We start from the raw sequence: 21845 nt of genomic DNA on the forward strand, positions 1-21845 counted from the left end.
CTGAATTGACTTGCTCAACCATAAAGATATTCCCAGTGTCTGTTAGTACTACTTTGCATTTAACGACGAGTTTGGCTCAAGACAGGTTTGGGTCACCAGGTGTCATCTTTAATATTCAGTAAATCTCTCAAGACGCCAATTAAAACACATTTACTGATTACATCTAAACTTGGGCCTACAACCTGTTACCTACAGTTGTGAATTCAATCTCAAGTGCCCACTGATCTTTAACTGAAGTCTCACATGTTACTGACCATACGAAGTCACTGAATAATAATTGCTCCTGGAAAGCTAGATCCAAAAAGGCTACCAAACAGTGACAATAAAGCCCAAGGGTATATTTTATTGGAAAGACAGTCTCTGTCTTTTCTAAGAGCCCACAGTATAGTAGTCATGTGGGCTCATGGATCCCTTACATCCATGGCCCAGGACCATGACCATATATGGACAATCAGGCCAAATAAGAAAAAATGGTTCCTCCATTAGTTTGTTGTATCATACTCATTTAGGAAAGTGACAATTTTGTCAATTAACCTCAAGAGTAACTATTGCTAAGAATGTAAATATGTATTAATTCTTATATCTTTTATAATAATTTTGCGTACTACTTCTAAGAATTGTTATATAAAATTGTTTAAAATAAAAGGAATCCTTGAATAACTAACTACACCTAAGTGTGTATTATTACCAGGGGTTTTTAGAATGCCGTTTTTCACTAATCCCTGGGTTTAATTCAGCTCACATTAAGAGCTCAAGCATTTCAAGTTAAAAAGGGTACAGGTTTTGTTATAAAGTGACAACAGTGATTAAATTAGCTTTGGATAAAATAAATTTGATTTTTAAAGCTCTCTGTAGTATCACTTTGATCACAACAACAACAAAACAATAATTAAACAAGAGAAAGGCCCCAAGACCTCTTCTAAAAAGTTAGCACATTGTTAAGTCATTAGCCATTCCAGTTAAGTAACTAACACAACTAAACCATCTAAACCAACTAAACCATCTAAACCATTTCCAGTAACACAACTAGATACATATTCCAAATTGCATGGATATACTGTTAGCTCTTTAATAAAGTAATACTGAGTAAAGAACCTTAAATTTCAATTATCTGTTACTACCTGTCTGGAAGTTGATCCATCAAGGCTACCAAATAAGCCCAAGGGTCTCGCTCTGTCTCTTCTAAGAGCCCACAGTAATAATGCGGGCTCGTGTAAACGCCTTAAATTGATGGCACAGGACCAAGAAACTACCTAGCAGTATCTCAATGAAATGGACAAACCATCACATCAATCAAAAATGTCCTTAATTAAAGTTTTAATACTGAAATCAAGTATTCATAAGGTAAACAGTTAAAATCCCTAACCAATTCTGATGCAAGTGCCCAGAATTACATCAATAACTGAGCAAAAGACTTATTGTCTACAACATTTGTTTATTTATCAAGAGAAACTATCCTTTAGCCCAAATATGCATGTTTCATAGTTCAGGAACACAGGTCAGCGACAAACTTCCATGGAAGTCAAAGAAATTCTGTGGAGAAAAACACAGTGATTAAGTTAATGACAAGCATTCTCAATGTGTCACCGTCCCTGAGATCACCTGAGGTCTATTCCTCTAGTGGAGCCTACACTTTGCTCACTCACCTTTAGTCCAAGAGAAGCCCAGTTCACGCAGCCTGGGCTCCAGGTCCATTCTCCAGCAAGCTCCCTGACCAGCCTCTTTTCCATTTCAGGCATTACCACACCTTACTCTAGTCTCTTGCTTTCATTTACCAAATTGTGCTTTTTCAATATCTGTGAAGCCTATTCCTCTTCATTCCTTTCTCATACACACATACTGTTTTTAAAAGCAGCAGCCCATCTAAACCATTTCCATTTCTATCTCCAAATCCATTTTTCTTTCACTTACTGGTTTTTCAACACAATCAACTTTTTATATACAAAAGGTAAAAATCTAACATTTAAAAATCATCCTGTTAACATCTGACCATGAAATGCACAACCCACTGTGGAAAATTTAAAAATTTCCAAGGTATAAGAAAACAGAAATGTCAAGATTAAGATTCCACATAGAACCATTAATATTTTCCTGATCTTTTCAGTCTTTTTTTCTGTGCTATTTAACGTAGATCATCTTTTACATTCTTAATTTTCTATTACAAAATAATCTCTTCATGTTACTTTGTGAATATCATTTCTATGGACCCAACAGTCTGTGGTTATGAATAAGGCAATTTTCCAACCACTGAAAATAAAGTTCTTTCTACTTTTCCTAAGTAATTCTATGGCTAATTCAGTGTAAGCATCTACCTATAGTTCATATATTGACTTAAGATAAACTATAGAAATAGATTATAGAATTGAATCTTGTATTAGGCAAAAGTTACTTCATCAAAATTATCCTTCAGTCTATCAGAAAACTGATCGAAGTCCAGTGCAGTAAGTCTCCCCCACTCCCCATCCCCCATCCCCTGGAAAACATACATACATATACCAGTTGGAATACTCATTCAGGTACAGTCTGCCTGAAAAACCAGCAGATTCAAATTCCCCTTGTCACATCAAACTCACACTGGGGTGTTGGAGAGAATCTAAGTCTACTTACCCCGTTTCCCCGAAAATAAGACCTAGCCGGACAATCAGCTCTAATGCGTCTTCTGGAGCAAAAGTTAATATAAGACCAGGTCTTTTATATTACATATTATTATATAAGACCCGGTCTTTTATGTTATGTTATGTGATTATGTGTTTTGTTATGTGTTATGGTATTGTGTGGTGGTGAGGTGAGGGGAGGGGAGGTGAGGAGAGGAGAGGAGAGGGGAGGTGATGTTCCATAGACCCCGTCTTATTTTACTATAAGTAAAATAAGTAAAATAAGACCGGGTCTTATACAGTAAAATAAGACCGGGTCTTATATTAATTTTTGCTCCCAAAGACGCATTAGAGCTGATTGTCCAGCTAAGTCTTATTTTTGGGGAAACACAGTAATATTGTTCTATATTGCTTTTTGGTTGAGCCTAAATAAAGTTCAATACATGAATGATTAGATTACCAAGTATGAATAGTTTCATCAGGTACTTGACACATGCTTTCACATCAATTTAGTGGATGACCTTTCATCAGCCCACAATCCCTTCCGTCCTTTTCTAGACATAAAACCTTAATTCACACTGTCCATGAGGCATAAGGACTTTGCACCAAGTCACTTATGAACACCCAACTAACCAAAGGTGTCAAACTTTTTAAAGCACTGTTAAAAGTGTGATTTCCCTAATGCTAATCTAGCAATTAATAATAATATGTGAAATGATTTGAACACAAAAATTAACTTTATGAAGCTGTTTAGGGAAGGTCTTCCCCTGCATGAAGCCAGTCTGCAAACAACAGGAGAAGTGGCTGTTTAATCCAATGCCAAATTTCAACATAAGATCACAAACCATACAAGCCATACATGGCCCTTTCAAAGGAACAAAGTACATCTCCAGAAACTGACACTGATGAAGCACATGCCTTTGATTTACATGACAAAGACTTTAAAATAAATGCCTTAAATATGCTCAATGAGGAAAGAAATGATGACTGAACGAAATCATGAAAACAATACTGAACGAAATCATGAAAACAACACATGAACAGAATGAGACTATCAACAAAGAAATAAAAAATTATTTTAAAAATTGAAATTTGACAGAATACAGTAACTGGGTTGCAAAATTCACTAAAGGGGTTCAAAAACAGACTCAAACAGAATATTCAACAAATCTGAAAACAGTCCTTTTGAATTATTAAGTCTGAGAAGCAAAAACAAAATGAATAAAGAAAATGAGAGCTTAAAGGACTTATGGGACACCACCCAAAGAAAAACATATGCATTATGGAAGTCCCAGAAGAGAAGGGGCAGAAACAATGGCCAAAAACTTCCGAAATTTGAAGAAATGGCATACAAATAAAAGAAGTTACTTGGAAGTAGAATGAACCCAAAAAGACCCACACCAAGACACTTTATAATCAAACTGTCAAAAACCAACGACAATGAATCTTGAAAGCAGCAAGACAAAATTGCTTCACAACCTACAAGGCAGCCTCTGGTAAAATTATCAGTGGATTTCTCAGCACGAACCTTGCAGGTCAGAAGGCTGTCAGATAACATGTAAAGTGCTCACAAAAAAACCCGTCAACAGAGAATACTATATCCAGCCAAACTGTCCTTCAAAAATGAGAAGGAAATTAAAGACTTTCCCAGATAAACAAAAGCTAAAAAATAAGGAGTTCATTACTACCAGGCCTACAATGGGAGTTCTTCAAGTTGAAGTAAAAGTACACAAGCCATGTGAAAATATAGTTCTCTGGTAAAAGTAAACATATGGACAAATACAAAAGTCAATATTGTAATTGTTTCATAACTCCACTTTTAATTTTGTAAATTTTAAAAGACAAAAGCATAAAAGTATCTGTTAATGGGCACACAATATATAAATTTTTGACAATAATAAAGTTGAAGAGCAGAGTTGTTAAAAGAATTTTTGTACATAACTTATCACTTTGAAATAGACCGGAACAATTTTAGCATGTTGTATGTAATTTTGATGGTAACCACAAATAAAATATCCATAGAATATACACAAAATGAAATGAAAAGGGATTCAAAATGTCACTTAAAAAAAAATCAACTAAAGGAAGGTACTCAAGATCCAAATCTATGCTATTTACTAGAGATTCACTTTAGCTCTATGGACACATAATTTGAAAGTTAAAGGAGAGAAAGAGACAGTCCATACAAATAGTAAAAGAAAACAAGGATGGCTGGCTACACTACTATCAGAAAAAATAGACTAACACAGTAAGTGTTACGACAAAGTACAGCATTGTATAAAGATGAAAAAGGCCAATTCACCAAGAGAACAACTAAAAATACATATCCCCCAAACATCAGAACTTCCAAATATATGATGCAAACACTAACAGAACTGAAAGGAGAGAGATATACAGCTCTACCGTAATATAGTAAGTGATGTCAATACCGGCTAGAAGAACCAGACAGAAGATCATTAAGAAAAGAATGTGATCTACAAGAAGATGGTATTTATGATGATCCTCAAGAAGCTCAAGTTATCCAGTCGATGTTGGATGTTGTGGATGAGGAAGCCCAGAATCTTTTAAACCACAACGATGCAGCAGGAGATGACTGTGTTCTAGGTTCAGTGAAAACCAATGGGAAGTTATGTGAAGAAAGAGCAGAAGATACAGACTGTGATGGATCACCTTTACCAGAATGAACGGCTGTGAAGAATATTGTGAAGAAAAAGTAAAAAGTGAAAGCTTAATTCAAGTCACAAGAAAGGAAGACTGATGATGATGAAATAACACGGGGAAGTGATGAACTGCCAAAAGAAAAAAACCACGAAGATTCCAATAAAGATCATTCCTTTCTGACAAGTGAGAGCTTGCTGCACTCCTTATCGTCAATATGCCTCCCTCTGGTAAACACACTGGTACCAAGTTGAAATCAGTCATTCGAATGTTGTGAGGTTTACTACATCGAGGAACTCCTAAGAAACTGGAGAATCTTCAAGAATTAAAACCTTCAGATCAGTGCCTAATTGGACAAACTAAGGAAAACAGAAAAACCAATATAAAAATATACTTTCCTATGCTGCTACAAGAGTGCCTTTTAGAGATGAAAGATATATCAACACCAGCTTCATTAAGATACCAGTGGGAAAAGAAGACTTTGTTTATACTGCCTGCCAAGGACCTCTCCCTACAACTGTTGGCGATTTCTAGAAAGTGATTTGGGAACAAAATTCCAGTGACAGCCATGATGACACAAGGAGAAGGAGAAAACATCAAATGCCAACACTACTGGCCTAACATCCTAGGCCAAAAAAAAAAAACAATGGTCAGCGACAGGCTTCAGCTGGCTCTTGTGACAATGCAGCAGCTGAAGGGCTTCAGTAAGGGCAATGACCCCTGAAGATATTCAGACGTGGTGTGACATTTTTCATCTGAATTTCACTGCCTGGCTAGACCACAAAGCACTACCACCTCAGCCACAGGACTTGCTTTTCGCTCTTAAATGAGACACATTCCCAGATCGGGCCCAATCATCATACACTGCACACTGGCTTTGGATGTTTAGGGACCCTGATATGCACAGATGTGGTTCTAGGATTAATCGATCAAGATGCTGCATTTGACATCTCTGATTTAGTTCACTGCATGTTACAAAAGCATGGAATGGTTCAAACGGATGATCGATATATTTTCTGCTACCAAGTCATCCTTTATGTCCTGACATGTCTTTAAACTGAAGAAGAGCAAAAAGAGCAGCCACAGCCTCTGAAATGACCTGAAAAGAACAGCCTTCCGGATGCCTTTCCAGTTCTCCAATTAACCGCCAATGCTCCTGGCTTTCTCCATTTAAAATAAAGATCAAGGGCAGCAAGTCCATATAACATAATTACACTTATTCTCCTCTACCTTAGAGGCACATTCTTCACAACATAATGTTGAAATGCTGTTATTTTTACAGCTACCTTAACCTGTGATAATTATTTTTAAAATTTTAACAATAAATAACACAGATCTTAGAGACAATTAAGGCTGCATTTGATTATAGTGGTCATTATTATAAGAATGTGCTGAATCTATTTTTAATATACCAATCTTGTTCATAGAAAAATTTATTTTCCAGGATTTTAGGAGTTATTTTATAGGGGATAGTTAAAACCAGTATTAAAGCTTTAAATGACAGTACTATTGCCATAGGAAAAAATAGCAAATGTTTACCATATCAATTTCTAGTGTTTTACTATATAGAATTACCTGTAACACTCGTGTATTTATATACTTCTTCACAAAAATGAGTAATCAGATTACTCATTTTCATGAAAAAGTGTTATCTAGCTTTGTAAACAAAAATATACCTTGAAACGGGGGGAGGGAGAGATAGAGGACTTGAACCTACTACTTAGACCTAACAGATACACAACATTCCACCCAACAAAAACCACACAATGCTCAACTGTATATGGAACATTCTCCAGGAAAGACCATGTTAGGCCATAAAAAGAGACTTAATAGATTATAAAAGATTGAAATCATACAAAGTATCTTTTCTGATCACAGTGGAAGACTAAAAATAGAAATGAAAGACATTACAACTCATTTTACAGAAGTAAAAAGAATTGTAAAATACTATAAACAATTGTACTGTCAACCAGTTAGATAACCTACGTGAAATGAATTCCTGGAAACACACAACCTACCAAGAAATGAATCAGGCAGATGATATAAACAGACCTATAACTGGTAAGGAAATTGAATCAGTAATCAAAAACCTCCCAACAAAGCAAAGCTCAGGATTAGACTGCTTCACAGGCGAATTCTACCCAACATTTAAAGAATTAACACCAATTCTCCTCAAGCTCTTCCAAAAAAACTGAAGAGGAGGGAACACTTCCAAATTTACACTATGTATCACATATTTTTATTTTCTGTATATTAAGTTATTTTGACATCTTAGAAAACATTTCTGAGCCTGTAGATACTGCCCCTACCATGTTTTTCTGAAACTCTCTCTGTCTCCTTTTATGGCCACATTTGACTGACCATCTCATCAAAGAATACAAAACATTCTACAAGGTCAGCATTATCCTGATACCCAAGCCAGACAGAACAATATCCCTGATGAATACAGATGCAAAAATCCTTACCAAATACTACCCTGTTTCCCCAAAAATAAGATGTAGCCGGACAATCAGCTCTAATACATCTTTTGGAGCACAAATTAATATGAGACCTGGTATTACATAACATCACATCACACTATATTATATTATATTATTATATAAGATCCAGTCTTATTTTACTGTAAGACGGAGTCTTATATTAATTTTTGCTCCAAAAGACATATTAGAGCTGATGGTCCAGCTAGGTCTTATTTTTCGGGGAAACACGGTAGCAAACAGAATTCACCATGATCAAGTGGGCTTTACTCCTGGAATACAAGGATTCAACACAAGGATGCCCGCTTTTACAACTTCTATTCAACATAGTACTGGAAGTCCCAGTCAAAGCAATAAGGCAAGAAAACGAAACAAAAGACATCCAAATTGTAAAAGAAGAAGTAAAACTACCTGTTTTCAGATGACCTAATCTTATATATAGAAAACCTAAAAAATTCCACAGACAAGAGAATAAACTAACTCAGCAAAGTTGCAGGATACAAAATCAAGAGACAAAAATCAGCTGCATTTTTACACACTAACAATGAATAATCAGACAAGAAAATTAAAACAATTCCAATTACAACAGCCATAAAAAATAAAACACAGGAATACGCTTAACCACAGAGGCAAGACTTGTTTACTACAAAACTACAAAACATTGCTGAAAGAAATTAAAAACACAACTGAATGGAAAGGTATCTTATAATCATGAACTGAAACACTTATAATTGTTAAGATGTCCATACTACCCAATGTGATCCACATATATAATGTAATCCCTATCAAAATCCCAGTTGAATTTTGCAAAAATAGAAAAATCCATCCTAAAATTCATAAAGACTATCAAGGGACCCTAAACTGCCAAAGCAATCATAAAATAGACAAAGTTAGAGATTACCACTTCCCAACTTCAAAACTTACTATAAAAAGCTAAATAATGTGGTTCTGGCATAAAGAAATATAAAAGAATGCAATACAATAGAGCCCCCAAATAAACCCTTGCAAATACAGTAAAAAATTACCCACAAAGGTGCCAAGACCAGCCAGTGGGGGAAAGGACAGACTTTTCAACGAATGCTGTTGAGAAAACCAGATATTAACATGCAAAAGAATGAAGCTGGACCCTTCTCTGACATCATACCAAACATTAACTCAATAGATCAAACACCTAAAGGTAAGAATTAAAACTATAAAACTCTTAGAAGGAAACATAAGAGAAGCTTTATGATATTGGATTCAGCAATGATTTCCTGGATGACACCAAAAGCACAGGCAACAAAAGAAAAATTACAAAATTAACTCCATCAAAATTTAAATGTCTATTCATCAAAGGACACAATCAGAGTGAAAAGGCAATCCACAGAATGGGAGAAAATATTTGCAAATCATATAGGATTTAAAGAACTACAACTCACCAAAAACCAATCAGATTAAAAACGGGCAAAGGACTAGAAGAGACATTTCTCCAAAGAACATATACAAATGGTCAACAAGCATGAGAGAAGATGCTCAATATCATTAACCATTACGGAAATGGAAATAAAAACCACAATGAGATACCATCTCATACCCATTAGGATAGGGACTCTCAAAACAAAAAAGCGTTGGCGAGAATGTGGAAAAACTGGAACTCTTTTTGTACTGCTGGTAGAGTATAACATGGTACAGCCACTGTGTAAAAATTGTATGGCGGATACTTAAAAATTTAAAAATAGAATTAGCATATGATCTAGCAACTCCACTTGAGTATTTACTCAAAAATATTGAAAGCAAGGTCTCAAAGAGATATTTACATTCATCATAGCAGCATTATTCACAACAGTCAAAAGATGGAAGCAATGAATAAACAAAATGTGGTATACACATAAACTGCAACATTTAGCCTTAAAAAGGAAATTTTGACATGCTGTAACAAGATGAATCTTGAGGACATTACTTTAAATGAAACAAGCCAGTCACAAGAACATAAATACGATATGATGCAGAATTGTGGTTGCCAGGAATAGGGAGTTGTTTAATGGGTGCAGAGTTTCAATTCTGCAAGATAAAGAGTTCTGGAGATTGGTTGTCCAACAATGTGATTACACCAGGGGTACCAAAGAAATATGAACACTTTCGTCAACGTTGCTCAAGTAATAGTTCACGGTAACCAGAAGTGTCTGGGCGTTAATGGTGATGGAGAAACTGACCTAAAATAGTGGCCTGAGCAGAGAGAGAAGTCCCCAGCCTAAGCCCCAGCCCACTTCCGCATAACCCCCTCCAAGCCACACCCCGAGCCAATCTCTGGATGACACCTACCTCCTCCCCAACTCAAGGAAGTCCCCAACCCATAAAAACCTTCTCAAAACGTTGCTAGGGGCTCAGTCTTTTGGGAAGGATCCCGCTGAGCCCGCCCGCTAATAAAGCTGACCTTCCTAACTCTCTTGAGTGCCCTTCCTAACTCTCTTAAGTGCGGCTTGGGTTCTCCCCCGTCATGGTATCCTGGTATCCGGAACAATGGTAACCACTTGGAACACCTTTTGCAATAGCATTTGTGACTTGTATTCATCTTTTGCAATCGGCTTATACTGAGTATTACAATTTTAATAGTTTTTTTCCTTAAAATGTGTATACATTTTTTTGGCCCCCTCTGTACTTAATACTGAACTATACATTTAAAAATAGTTACAATGGTAAATTTTGTGTTTTACCACAAAAAAATGTTTTTAAACAGTAACTTCAAATAATATTACCTTTACACTCCGAAATCACTTTGCACTCTGAAAGATACCAGCCTTCCTCATCTCCTCAAAATCTTTCATGGAATCATAATTTCTGTAGAAATCTGCATATGCCTTCTTCCTTGGTTCAGCCACAGCAAACTAAAAAGTAGCATATCCCATTAGGGCTTATTTTTTTAGATTATTAGAAACTTAATATGTAAAGACAACATAAACCACAATATGTGTTCATCTTTAACTTGAACCCTCTATTTTCTAAGACAAAGGGTGAAGGCACTGACACATGCAAGGAAAGAGAAAGATGTCTCAGGGAAACTACTTAGCAGGAGGGACCCTCGTTGCCTACGGAGGTATTCCTTTTGTTGGGTGTCTGCGTTGGGTGGGGGGGAGTGCAGACTAGCAACAAATTTTATGTTATGTGTATTTTGACACTCACACAAAAAACTTTTTTTAAGGCATAATGTTAAAATCTATAGAAGACAAAGGGTTAAAATGTATTCTATGGCAAAAATTCTTCAAGGTGCTATTAAAAAAGCCAGAGGCCCAAAATGGCATCACTTGTACTAAAACCCAGGATACCTGACCTAAGTGCTGTAGCAACCTCTTCCAGTAATCATTTTAATCAACTAGTCAAGTTTTCTGGCCACGCACCAGCGAGGTAATCTGTCACATGGGCCCGCTCCATTCCCTCCCAGAGAAAGAGGCAACTTGCATGATAAAAACTTACCAAGTCCTGGTTTGAAAATAAACCTTTTTTTAATAGCTTCTTTGCCCCACCCTTCTTTTCTATAAAAGCATTCCATTTTAGACAAAGCTGGGAGCTCCCTTCTAGTGGCTAAATGGGAAGCTGCTGATTCATGAACTGCTTAATAAAGCCAATTAATCTTCAAATTTAATCAGTAGCTTTTAATAGTGCCAAGCAGAACTACTGCCTTCCTCATATCCCTCTGCTTAAATAAAACAATTACAGCCTGTGTTATGAACTGAATAGTGTCTCCCAAAATTCATGTGTTTGAAGATATGGTCTTTACAGAGGTAATTAAACTGAGGTCTTTGGGGGTGGGTGCTAATCCACTATGACTAGTATCCTTATAAGAGAAAATTCCGTCAGAGACGTGCTAATACAGAGGACCACATGAGGACAAAGACAGCCCTCTACAAGCCAGGGAGAAAGGCCTCAGAAGAAATCAATCCTGGAGCCACCTTGATCTTGGATTTCTAGCCTCCAGAACAGAAAATAAGATAAAGTTCTGTTGTTGAAGCCACCCAGTTTGTGGTACTTTGTTATGGCAGCTCTAGCAAACTAATATAACTTTATTTAAAGATGGAGAACTATCTGGGGAATGCGGTACTTTCCTGTCACATGAAGTGAGTGGAGAAAGGGTCAGAGGAAGAAGTACATTAAAGAGTTTCTTTAAAAGACTCTAAATTACTTAAAAAATATAATACATTTTAAAATTTAAAACACATTTTTGGACCATAAGGACAAAGTAACAATCAAACATACCTTATAGAAAGCTGCAACCCCCAGAGAAACAAGGACTGCTCCAACAATATGAAATCGCAGACGCTTGGCCAGAAGGCCACGCATCTGAGGTTTCGCCAAAGCACTGGAAGACATGGCAGCTATTTTCTCCCTGACAGTCAAAATAAACAAAATTATTAGAGCTTTTATAAGATATCTAAAGAATCCTTACGCAAAATGTATTTTTAGTACCTAGGGAGGCACAGGAAGGATAGTGGACTGACTCCAACAAAGCCTAAGATGTATAATAGCTTAGCCTTGTGCAGGAGGAACAACCTTTACCCTCTAATTCTTCCAGCTGTTGTAATAATCGAATAGACATGAGAGAGATTAGCAAGAGAAAATAACCAAATTTAATACATATATACGGATGAGAATCCTGCATTCATGAGTCAAAGATCTCACATACACAAGCGATTCAGAGATAGAAAGGCGGATCTAGGTATTTAAGACATTCTAGGCTAGGGAAGAGGTAATGCACCTTGGGGGCTTCAAAGGGTCATGGCAGAAATGAGTAAGAGCAGATAAAAGTTTGCTCTGCCATATAGGTGGGTCAAAAAGATTATCGCTGATACTCTCTTATGAGGAAGGCACCTAATTCAAGTTCTTCTAGGTAAAGGGAGGAGCAGAAGTTTCTCTTGAGCGTGAAGCTACAAGTGTCCTTAGCTCAAAACAATCCGGACCACAACAGCACATCTTGGGGGATGTGTTGGTACCTCCCACCTGCTTCATTTTCCCCCCTCCCCCTCACATGCTGAACCAAAACCCTAAATAACTGCAGCACAATAGTATACGTTAAGTGAAAACTGCAAACAAAAATCTCTACCAACTACTGAGAAGGTAAGCAGTGGCTCCAGATTGACAAGTGTAAACGCACTTATAGCATTTACTCTTCCACAAACTTACTATCAACTCATTTAGTCTTGGAGACAATTCTGTGAAATGTTATTTCCACTTTACTGATGAGAACACTGGAGCACACGAAGCGGTTAAAACTCGGATGGGAACCCAGTAGTTCCCTCGAGGGCCGACCTGGTGACCCTGCGCGGCCGGCCTGAGCGCTTGGGCCTTCCCCGCAGGAGGGGGCCAGAGGGAGGCTGCGGAAAGCCCGGTCCTCCCCTCCTGCAACAAGCACCGTAACCCTTCACAAACGCTACCACACAGAGAACACCCACCGAGCGCCAGCGTTGCTGGCTGTTTGCCCTACGCTGACCCTCAGGCCTCATAACGACCGAGTAAGCCCACTTTTTTACAGGTGGAACCACTAGGGCCAGACAGGTCAAATGACCTAGCCAAGGTCACACTGACTAAGGGGAAAACACAGCAGGAACTGGGACCGAGTCTGCTGCCTCCGAAGCCTGCTAGGTTCCTCGAGGTCCCCGCAGGACACCCAGAGCCCGCAGGACCCCAGCCGCCCTCCTAAGGCCGCGGCGGGGTCGCTTAGGGGTCGACGCGGGCGAGAGGTCCGAGGCTCCCCCACGGCAGAGATGCTGAGCCACGACTCAAATCCAAGGCATAGAGAGAGGAGGCAGTGGGAGGCGGTAGTTATGGGAACCTCAAAGAGGGGCTCAAAGGAGACACAACTCACCTTAATACCAACGTCCTTCCGGATGGAGAAACGGACGCCGCTCCAGCAGCGCGCAGGCGCACAAATAGAGGAAGCGGAGAGGATCTGGCGACGGTGGCCGAAAGAGTTCAAAGGTCCTCTGCCGCGCCTCCCGCCGTTCACAGCTGAAGCTCACCTGTGTGGTTATCTAATCTGTGTGACTTTGGATTTAGGGCTTGACCTTCTGAGTCGGTTTCCTTAATAAACTGGAAATATTAATCTTATTTATATAAAGAGTTAACATTAATTTACTAGGGAACTCAAACATATTTAATATGTTTGGTTTTTTTGTACAGTTACAAATGCAGTAAAAATCATCCGAGGTTCATGGATTGCCAGAACCAAGTTCACAAACTGACATTTTCATTCTAACGACACTATGTGAATAACCACTTGGTTTGGAGAGCCCAGCAAATGAGACAGACATAAACATATTAATACCAATCCCAAACGGTGGGTGCTACCAGGGAGACATGACCCAGGTACTGCAGAAGAAATTACCAGCCTGGCAGAGCTGAGCAAATTTTGATGGAAGTATTTGTGTGGGGTTTTTAATAAAAGACAAGTGTTTTAAAGGAAGGCAACTAGAAGCTTATTGAAAGCAGTGTATAAGGGCAAGGCTCTTGTGCTTTAGGGGTGGGGGGCTTAATTGTTATTGGAATAACCTGGATTTGTAAGGTGTTATTTAAATCAACTCCACAAGCACTGGAAGATACACTAGGACACAAAAGATACAGGGTATTGATTCAACATACATTAAATACGCATTTACTCTATAACAGGCTCTGCTACTATATAGTAGGACAGATCTGCAAGAAGGTGCATTCTTGTCAGGGAGTCTTTGTCCTCAATTCTGGGGAGTGAAACCTTTCAGCCTCAAGAAAAGTGCTTGTTAAGAGTCAAAAGTAGATTTGTACCTCAGCAACATTCCTAAGGCTTCCTATCAAGGGTTTACGCCGCTAAAAATTTTCACATGGGGTTTGTCCAGATGGTAATTTGTTCCTATTAGTTTTCCATCTCCACTCCCAGGATTGGTCCAGAGAATAAGCAGTAAATTTTAGAGTTCATAGGGATTGCTATGTGTTAAATCATCAGGGACAGCTTCAGGGAAGTCATGGAAGAGATGGAAGCGGAGCTGAGTCTCAGTCTAACTGAGAGGCATGGAGAAGTGGAGAATCTAAGAGATAAAATTGGTCAGGAGAGTGTGGCAAAGATAGACACACTAAGGGAACAGAGCAGGGCCTAGATGGAGTGCTGAGTGGTGGTTTAGAACACTGGATGGGTAGGGAAGCACAAAATTTATGGTGAATGACTAAAGGTGATACATGAATAGAACCTGAATGAAAGGGGTAAATAAAGAGAATGGAAGATGAGAGTTCTGTTATAGAGTGTAACAGACCTGGATTTGAGTCCCAGCTCACCACCTTCTAGCTGGAAAATATCTTAATCTTTCTAAGTTAGCTTTCACCTCTCTGAAATGGTACCCCTATTTTACTTTATTGGGTTGCGGTGCAAATTAAATGACATAACACATGTAAAAGTAGGCCTTATAAATATTCATTCCTCCCCCTCTTTGTCTGCCCTGCATTCCTTCCTTCCTTCCTTTAGTAGCAGTACTTGATTGTCCTTCCAAGAACCAATCCTTTCCCACTTCTAGCCATGTGGTTCTAGAAGGGTCAAATCCAATTCCAGTTGGGCATATGACCCAAAAGGGGCCAAACAATGTAGCCCATTTTCTTGGCCACAGCAATTCGCTGGGGATAGGCACAGGGCCCTGACCAAACCAATGAAATTCAATCCTACAATTTCTGTTACACTACTGGGGAAAAGACTTTCTTTCAGGGAATATAATGATATGGAGTACGGGGTCTTGCTGATCTGTAAAAATATGAAAACAGATAGTATTGTGTGCCTATAATGTGCCAGGTACTATTCAAATGATACAAAGAACCTGTCCCCACAGAGGAAAGAACAGACAAAAACAAAAATATATCAGATGGTGATAAGTGCAATGGAAAAAAATAGAGTAGAGTAGAGTAGGGACAAAGAAAGTTGTGTGAAGAGGTACCCATTTTATATTAGAAGTTTGAGTAAGACTCGGGAAGTATACTAGAGTAAAAGATGGCTCAATGGAAGGACTGGGGCTGTTCTGCATGGCCCCAAGCAATTAACTAGGATGGCTGGATGGAAGAGATGAAGAGTTAGATTTAGTTAGGTAAGTATTAACAATAGCTAGAAATCAGTCCCCTTCAAGGTGATTCTCAACCAAAGACATATCCATTTGAGGAAGGCTAGGATCCCAGATTGGTAGAGAAACAAAGTGACAGCCTTACTTCTGTCTTTTACCCAGACATTGAAAATCACCAGGTCAGTGTTTTACTTTACAATTTGTTGAAAAGATGCCACTTTTGGGATATGGACTTACAGGAACTTCTGTCATGTCTCCTCTGTTACTACTCTGCTCTCAAGTGCTTCTGAGAGGACCTGGCCCTGTCACCTGTGCTTAGCCTCTCACAGGGTGTAAAGTTTGTACAATACCTGGAAAGGTAAATTACAACACCAGGAGCTAAAAGGAATGAATGAGCCCTAAAATAAAGTAGGCACTTTTTCCTAAAAAGTGGAAAACTATTTCAATCCTTTCAACTATATGATGTATCATTGACATAGTATCAGTGGAAATGGCCATGAATAATTTTGTGGATTAAGAAAATATGAGGGACTGAGAAGTTTAAAAGCAACAACAACAAACCTCTCTGTGAGGTAAAATAGCAATTGCAGGATTCCACAAACCTTGGGGGTAGATCTATTGACTCTTTTACATATAACTTAATTCTACTTTCAAATTTACCAAATAATAAAAGATTACTAAGTCAGAGTTAGATATGGACAATCACAAAGTTTTTTACCCTGGATCCAAGGATCCAATGACATTGTTAATAACAATGTCATTAACAATGTCAATAACATTATGACATTAACAATGTCATTAACAATTGTAATATCAATTGACATTGTTAATGACCAAGCAAAATCTGTGAGTGATCATCTGAAAATGACTTCCTGTTGTGAGAGACTAGCAGTGTTCAACACAATTCCACATAAATTGGTTCTCCACGCACCCAGAAAGGCAGCATCTGCTGGAGAGATCCTTCACTGTCGATGATGCTGTCTTGCACAGAGCTTGGGAGGTACTCCAGGACACAGTGTGGTTTAAGGAGGGAACCGCTGGGTGTTCTAAGCGCATCAGCTGCCGTACTATCCTGTATTTAAATAGAGTTCACTGCAGCTTATGCCAAACAACAGGGACAGTTCAGAGGAAATCTGGCTCTTTTCCCAAAGGTGGGCCCACACCTCACCCTAGGTAAGAGACAGGGTAAAAGTTTCAAATAAGCTCTTAAATCAGCTGTACTATAAACAAGCGTTTGCATTTAAAATCTTATGTGTTAAAACAGTGCTGTCCAATATGAATAGAAAGCTAGCAATATGGGTAATTTAAAATTTTCTAGTAGCCACATTAAAATAATCAAAAGAAGCAAGTGAAGTTAATTGTAATAATATATTTAACCCAATATAGCCAAAATATCATTATTTCAATATAAAAATTATTAGTGAGATATTTTACATTTTTTTTCATACCAAGTCTTTGAAATCTGGTGTGTATTTCTCACATACAGCACATCTCAATTCAGACTAGCCATGTTTTAAGTTCTCAGTAGCCAAATGGGACTGGATTGGATAGTATACTTAGAACATTCCAGTCATAGGCAAATGTTCAATATCTATTGCCAAATGAAAAGGCAGGCTGCAAAACTATGCTGTATGATCTAATTTTATAACATGAGCATGAAAATATACATATGTAGGTATATGCAGAAAATAATATTAAAAGAGCACACTCCAAAAACTTGTATTGTGGGTCACTTTTATATTTTATTTTTCTACCTTTATGTGTTCCAAGTTTGATCATGTCTCTTTTATAGTTAGAAAAAAAAACAAATAATAAATGTGATTTTTTAAAGGAGAGGTGTATTACTGTCCTATTGTTGCTATAAATAATAATAAAAATGCAGTAGTTTAATACAACACAAATTTATTATCTTACAGTTCTGTAGTTCAGAAGTCTGAGATGAGTCTACTGGATTAAAATCAACGTGTCAGCGGGGCTGCATTCCTTCTAGGGGCTCTAGAGGAGATTCCTGTACCTCTGCTAGCTTCCAGAGGCTGCCTGCATTCTTTTGTTTAAGGTCCCCTTCCTCCATTTTCAAAGCCAGTTGCACTGTCTCTCTGGTCATACTTCTGATGTCACACCTCTTTCTCTGACTTCTTTTCTGCCTCTCTCTTGTACATTCTCCTGTGTGATTAAATTGAGCCCCTTTTGGATAGTCAAGGATAATCTCCCTATTTTAATGTCAGCTGATTAGCATCCTGAGTGGAATTCCCTTTTGCCACCTAATATGTCATAATCCAAGGATTAGGATGCAGACATCTTTGAAGGGTCATTATTCTGTCTACCACAAGAGGTGTGCTTGTGATTAGTACTTCTAAGATATATTTCTATTTTCCTCTTAGGCACATGGTAGGGTTATACTTCTCTGATTCCATTAAAGTTAGGACTTGCTTTGGCCAATACAACATGAGTGGAAGTAACATGTGTCATTTCTGTGTAGAAGCTTTACAACTCAGCATGTGGTTTGCCTTGTTCTCTTTGCCCTGTCTTTCTTATAATGGAAGTGTTAATTGAGATGCACCTTTGTTACCTGGGTCTGTGAGAGACTAAAATAAGCTGAGTCCTCCTACTAACCTGCATTGTCCAGGTTCAGTGAGTGAGAAATAACCAATGTGGTAATTAATAAGTGGTTATTGCACTGAGATTCAAGGATTGTTTGGTCCTATAGACAAACAAGGCCCATCCTGACTGGTACAAGAGGAAAAAAAAAGGTTTTTTTTTTTTCTTCTCTAGGTGCATATGTGTAAATGCTGAAACAGATAAAATAAGTGGTAGAGACAGTGAGAGTGTGAAAAGGAAATGGGGACATTAAGGTAGCCCTGGAAACAAACTGTGTTCATCACCATAATTTTTCCTAAGTTGAAAACAAAATGGAAGTGTGGAGACCAGCTCTTCCAGGTTAGGGGCATCCCTGGGCCCAACCGTGACTTCCAGGGAAGCTGTGAAGTTATCAAGGAATTCGTAAGTTTTATAATAGAACCTGTCCACTGCTCAAGAGTCCTCCAGCTGCTGGCTAAAGGGAACTCTGGATGTTTGGACCACTCAGCACTCAGGAGTTGAGTGCCTTAGGCATCAACTCCTTAAGACTTCTTAAGCTGATAGAGTACTATATTCTAGGGGACTCTGGACTCCCCCAAAGTTTGTATGTGGATCAGGGACAATGATTTTCTGGCCACTCTGAGGCAGAATTGCTGCCTCACTATATTTATAAGCCCTATGTAACACCTGGTAGTTAGCAAAACATGTTCACGTACGTGTTTTCATTTTGTTCTCTCAATAACCCCATGAGATGAGTAAGGATTCTTGGTTTTTTTAGACAAAGAAACTGAGGGTAATAGTGGGGGGGAAATAGCAGAACTGGGAATATAATCTAGAGTGGGATTCCTCCCACACCAGGGCTATGGAGAGCACCTCCAGAGAAACAAAATTTACCTCAGTGGATACCACTCACTATTTTTCAATAATTTGTTGAATACCTATGTGTGCTCTGTGTTGCTGTCCCTAATGGCTGAGAGGAGAGTCCCAGGAAGCCACTGAGGATACTCCCCAAATCAGTAGATTATTTCATAACCTTCAGTTTCTCTTCAGTTGAATAAATATATCCTCCTAGATCCCACCTAGGAAGTCTAAGAGGTTATTTATTCACACTAATAGTGATAAGGTCTGTACAATAACTAAATGCCAGATATTGGTGTTCATCTGACCTTTTCAGAGCCAGCAGTAATTAAAAACAATTTTCCCAGAATTGAGCTGACATTAATCACAGAAGCTGTATACAGAGAGTCCTGTTCTAATAAAGGCCTTTACGAAATGAAGCTGTTAAATGAGTCATGTTAAACCAGCTGCTTTAAGAATACAGACATACCAAAAAGATCAAAGTTTACTAAATAGAAAAAAAATCAAAAGAAGAGGACTTAATTTTTTGAAGATTTTTTAATTAAAATACAGCTAACATACAATATTATATTAGTTCAGGGGTACACCATATACCTAGTTCAGGGGTACACCATATACCATTTATATACCTAAAGAAGTGATCTCCATGATAAGTCCAGCAATCATCTGACACCAAACCACGCTATCACAATATTATTGACTGTATCCCGTATGTTATATGTTACAGCTTTGTGACTTATTTGTTTTATACCTGGAAATTTAGACCTCTTATTTCTCTTCACCTTTTCCCCTTTTTAAAAATTTTTCAATTACAGTTGACGTTCAATATTATTTTATATTAATTTCAGGTGTACAGCATAGTGGTTAGACATTTATATAATTTAAGAAGTAACTCCCTTGACTAGTCTAGTACCCACATGGCATTATATGTGGTTATTACCATATCATTGACTATATTCCCTATGCTTTACTTTCCATCCCCATGACTATTTTGTAGCTACCGATTTGTGCTTCTTAATCCCTTCCCCTTTTTCATCCACACCCACCAAGCCCTTCTCATCTGACAACCATCAAAATGTTATCTGTACTATGAGTTTGTTTCTGTTTTGTTTATTCTGTTCTTAGATTCCACATGTAAGTGAAATCACATTACATCTGTCTTTTTCTGTCTGACATACTCCACTCAGGACAATATCCTCCAAGTCCATTCATGCTGCTGCAGATGGCAAGAATCCATTCCCTTCCATGGCCGAGCTATATTCCATTGTATGTATGTACCACCTCCTCTTTAGCCATTCATCCATTGATGGACACCCAGGTTGTCTCCACATCTTGGCCATTGTAAACAATGCCTCAATGAACATATGGATGCACAAGTCTCCTCAAAGTAGCGTTTTGGGTTTCATTGGATAAATACCCAGCAGTGGGATTACTGGGTTCTTCTTTGTCTCTTGTTATAGCCTTCATTTTAAAGTCTATTTTGTCTGGTATAAGTATTGCTACGCAAGCTGTTTTTCCCCCCATTTTCATGAAATATATTTTTCTATTCCTTTACTTTTAGTCTGTGTCTGTCTTTCAGTGTGAAGTGAGTCTCTTGTAGGCATCATATGCAAGAGTCTTGTTTTCTTATCCATTCAGCCACCCTATGTCTTTTGATTGGAGCATTCAATCCATTTACATTAAAAGTAATTGTTGATAGATATGTAGTTATTGCCATTTTATTATTTACATTTTTTTATGTTTGTTGTTGTTGTCTTGAAGTAGTCCCTCTAACATTCCTTGTATTACTGGTTTGGTTGTGATGAACTCCTTCAGCTTTTTCTTATCTGGGAAGCTCTTTATATGTCCTTCAATATCAAATGATAGCCTTGCTGGGTATAGTACTCTTGATTGTAGGTCCACTCTTTTCATCACTTTGATGATTTTGTGCCAATCCCTTCTGGCCTGCAAAGTTTCTGTTGAGAAATCAGCTGACAATCTTATAGGAGCTCCCTTATAAGTTACCAGTTGCCTTTCTTTTGCTGCTTTTAGGATTCTTTCTTTGTCTTTAAACTTTGCTATTCTAATTATAATGTGTCTTGGTGTAGGCCTGTTTGGGTTCAGCTTGTTTGGGACTCTCTGCACTTCCTGGGCATGTATGTCTATTTACTTTGCCTGGTTGGTCAAGTTTTCTGTCACTATTTCTTCAAATAAGTTCTCAAGTCCTTAATTTCTCTCTTCTTGGTATCCCTGTGATGCAAATGTTGTTACACTTAATGTTGTCCCAGGAGTCTCTTAAGCTATCCTCATTTTTTTTTTTAATTCTTTTTTCTTTTCACTGTTCTGATTGGTGTTTTCTGCTACCTTGTCTTCTAAATTTCTGATTCAATTTTCTGCTTCATATAGTCTGCTGGTGACATAAGACCACCTGGCCAAGACTGGGAAACATAGAAGATGAAGCATAGAAGATCTAATACATATAAAGAAACACAAAGAGACAGCAAAAATGAGGAAATGTGGCGGGTCAGCTGCCACAAATCGAACAGTACCTGAATGGGGGAGTGGGAATGAAAAGAGACACTCACACAAAATGATGATGCGGCCGGTCTTCAGTGATCCTGAAGCGCGGAGTTTACTTTCCTTTACCAATTTATACCACC

The 21845-nt window shown here is 38.1% G+C and overlaps 1 protein-coding gene across 1 annotated transcript; it reads right to left on the reverse strand.

Annotated features, from left to right (window-relative positions):
- Nucleotides 1–1300: 1300 nt before the first annotated feature.
- LOC117034035 (cytochrome c oxidase subunit 6C) lies at nucleotides 1301–13672 on the reverse strand. Its single transcript, XM_033126662.1, has 4 exons — nucleotides 13566–13672; nucleotides 11960–12089; nucleotides 10465–10593; nucleotides 1301–1533 (listed from the first exon to the last, which is right to left on the reverse strand). The coding sequence occupies exons 2-3, from the start codon at nucleotides 12071–12073 to the stop codon at nucleotides 10480–10482; spliced, it is 228 nt and encodes a 75-aa protein (XP_032982553.1). The 5' UTR covers nucleotides 12074–12089; nucleotides 13566–13672; the 3' UTR covers nucleotides 1301–1533; nucleotides 10465–10479.
- Between the last annotated feature and the right edge of the window lie 8173 nt (nucleotides 13673–21845).

Source organism: Rhinolophus ferrumequinum, chromosome 14, assembly GCF_004115265.2.
Source record: "Rhinolophus ferrumequinum isolate MPI-CBG mRhiFer1 chromosome 14, mRhiFer1_v1.p, whole genome shotgun sequence".
Lineage (NCBI taxonomy): Eukaryota > Metazoa > Chordata > Mammalia > Chiroptera > Rhinolophidae > Rhinolophus > Rhinolophus ferrumequinum.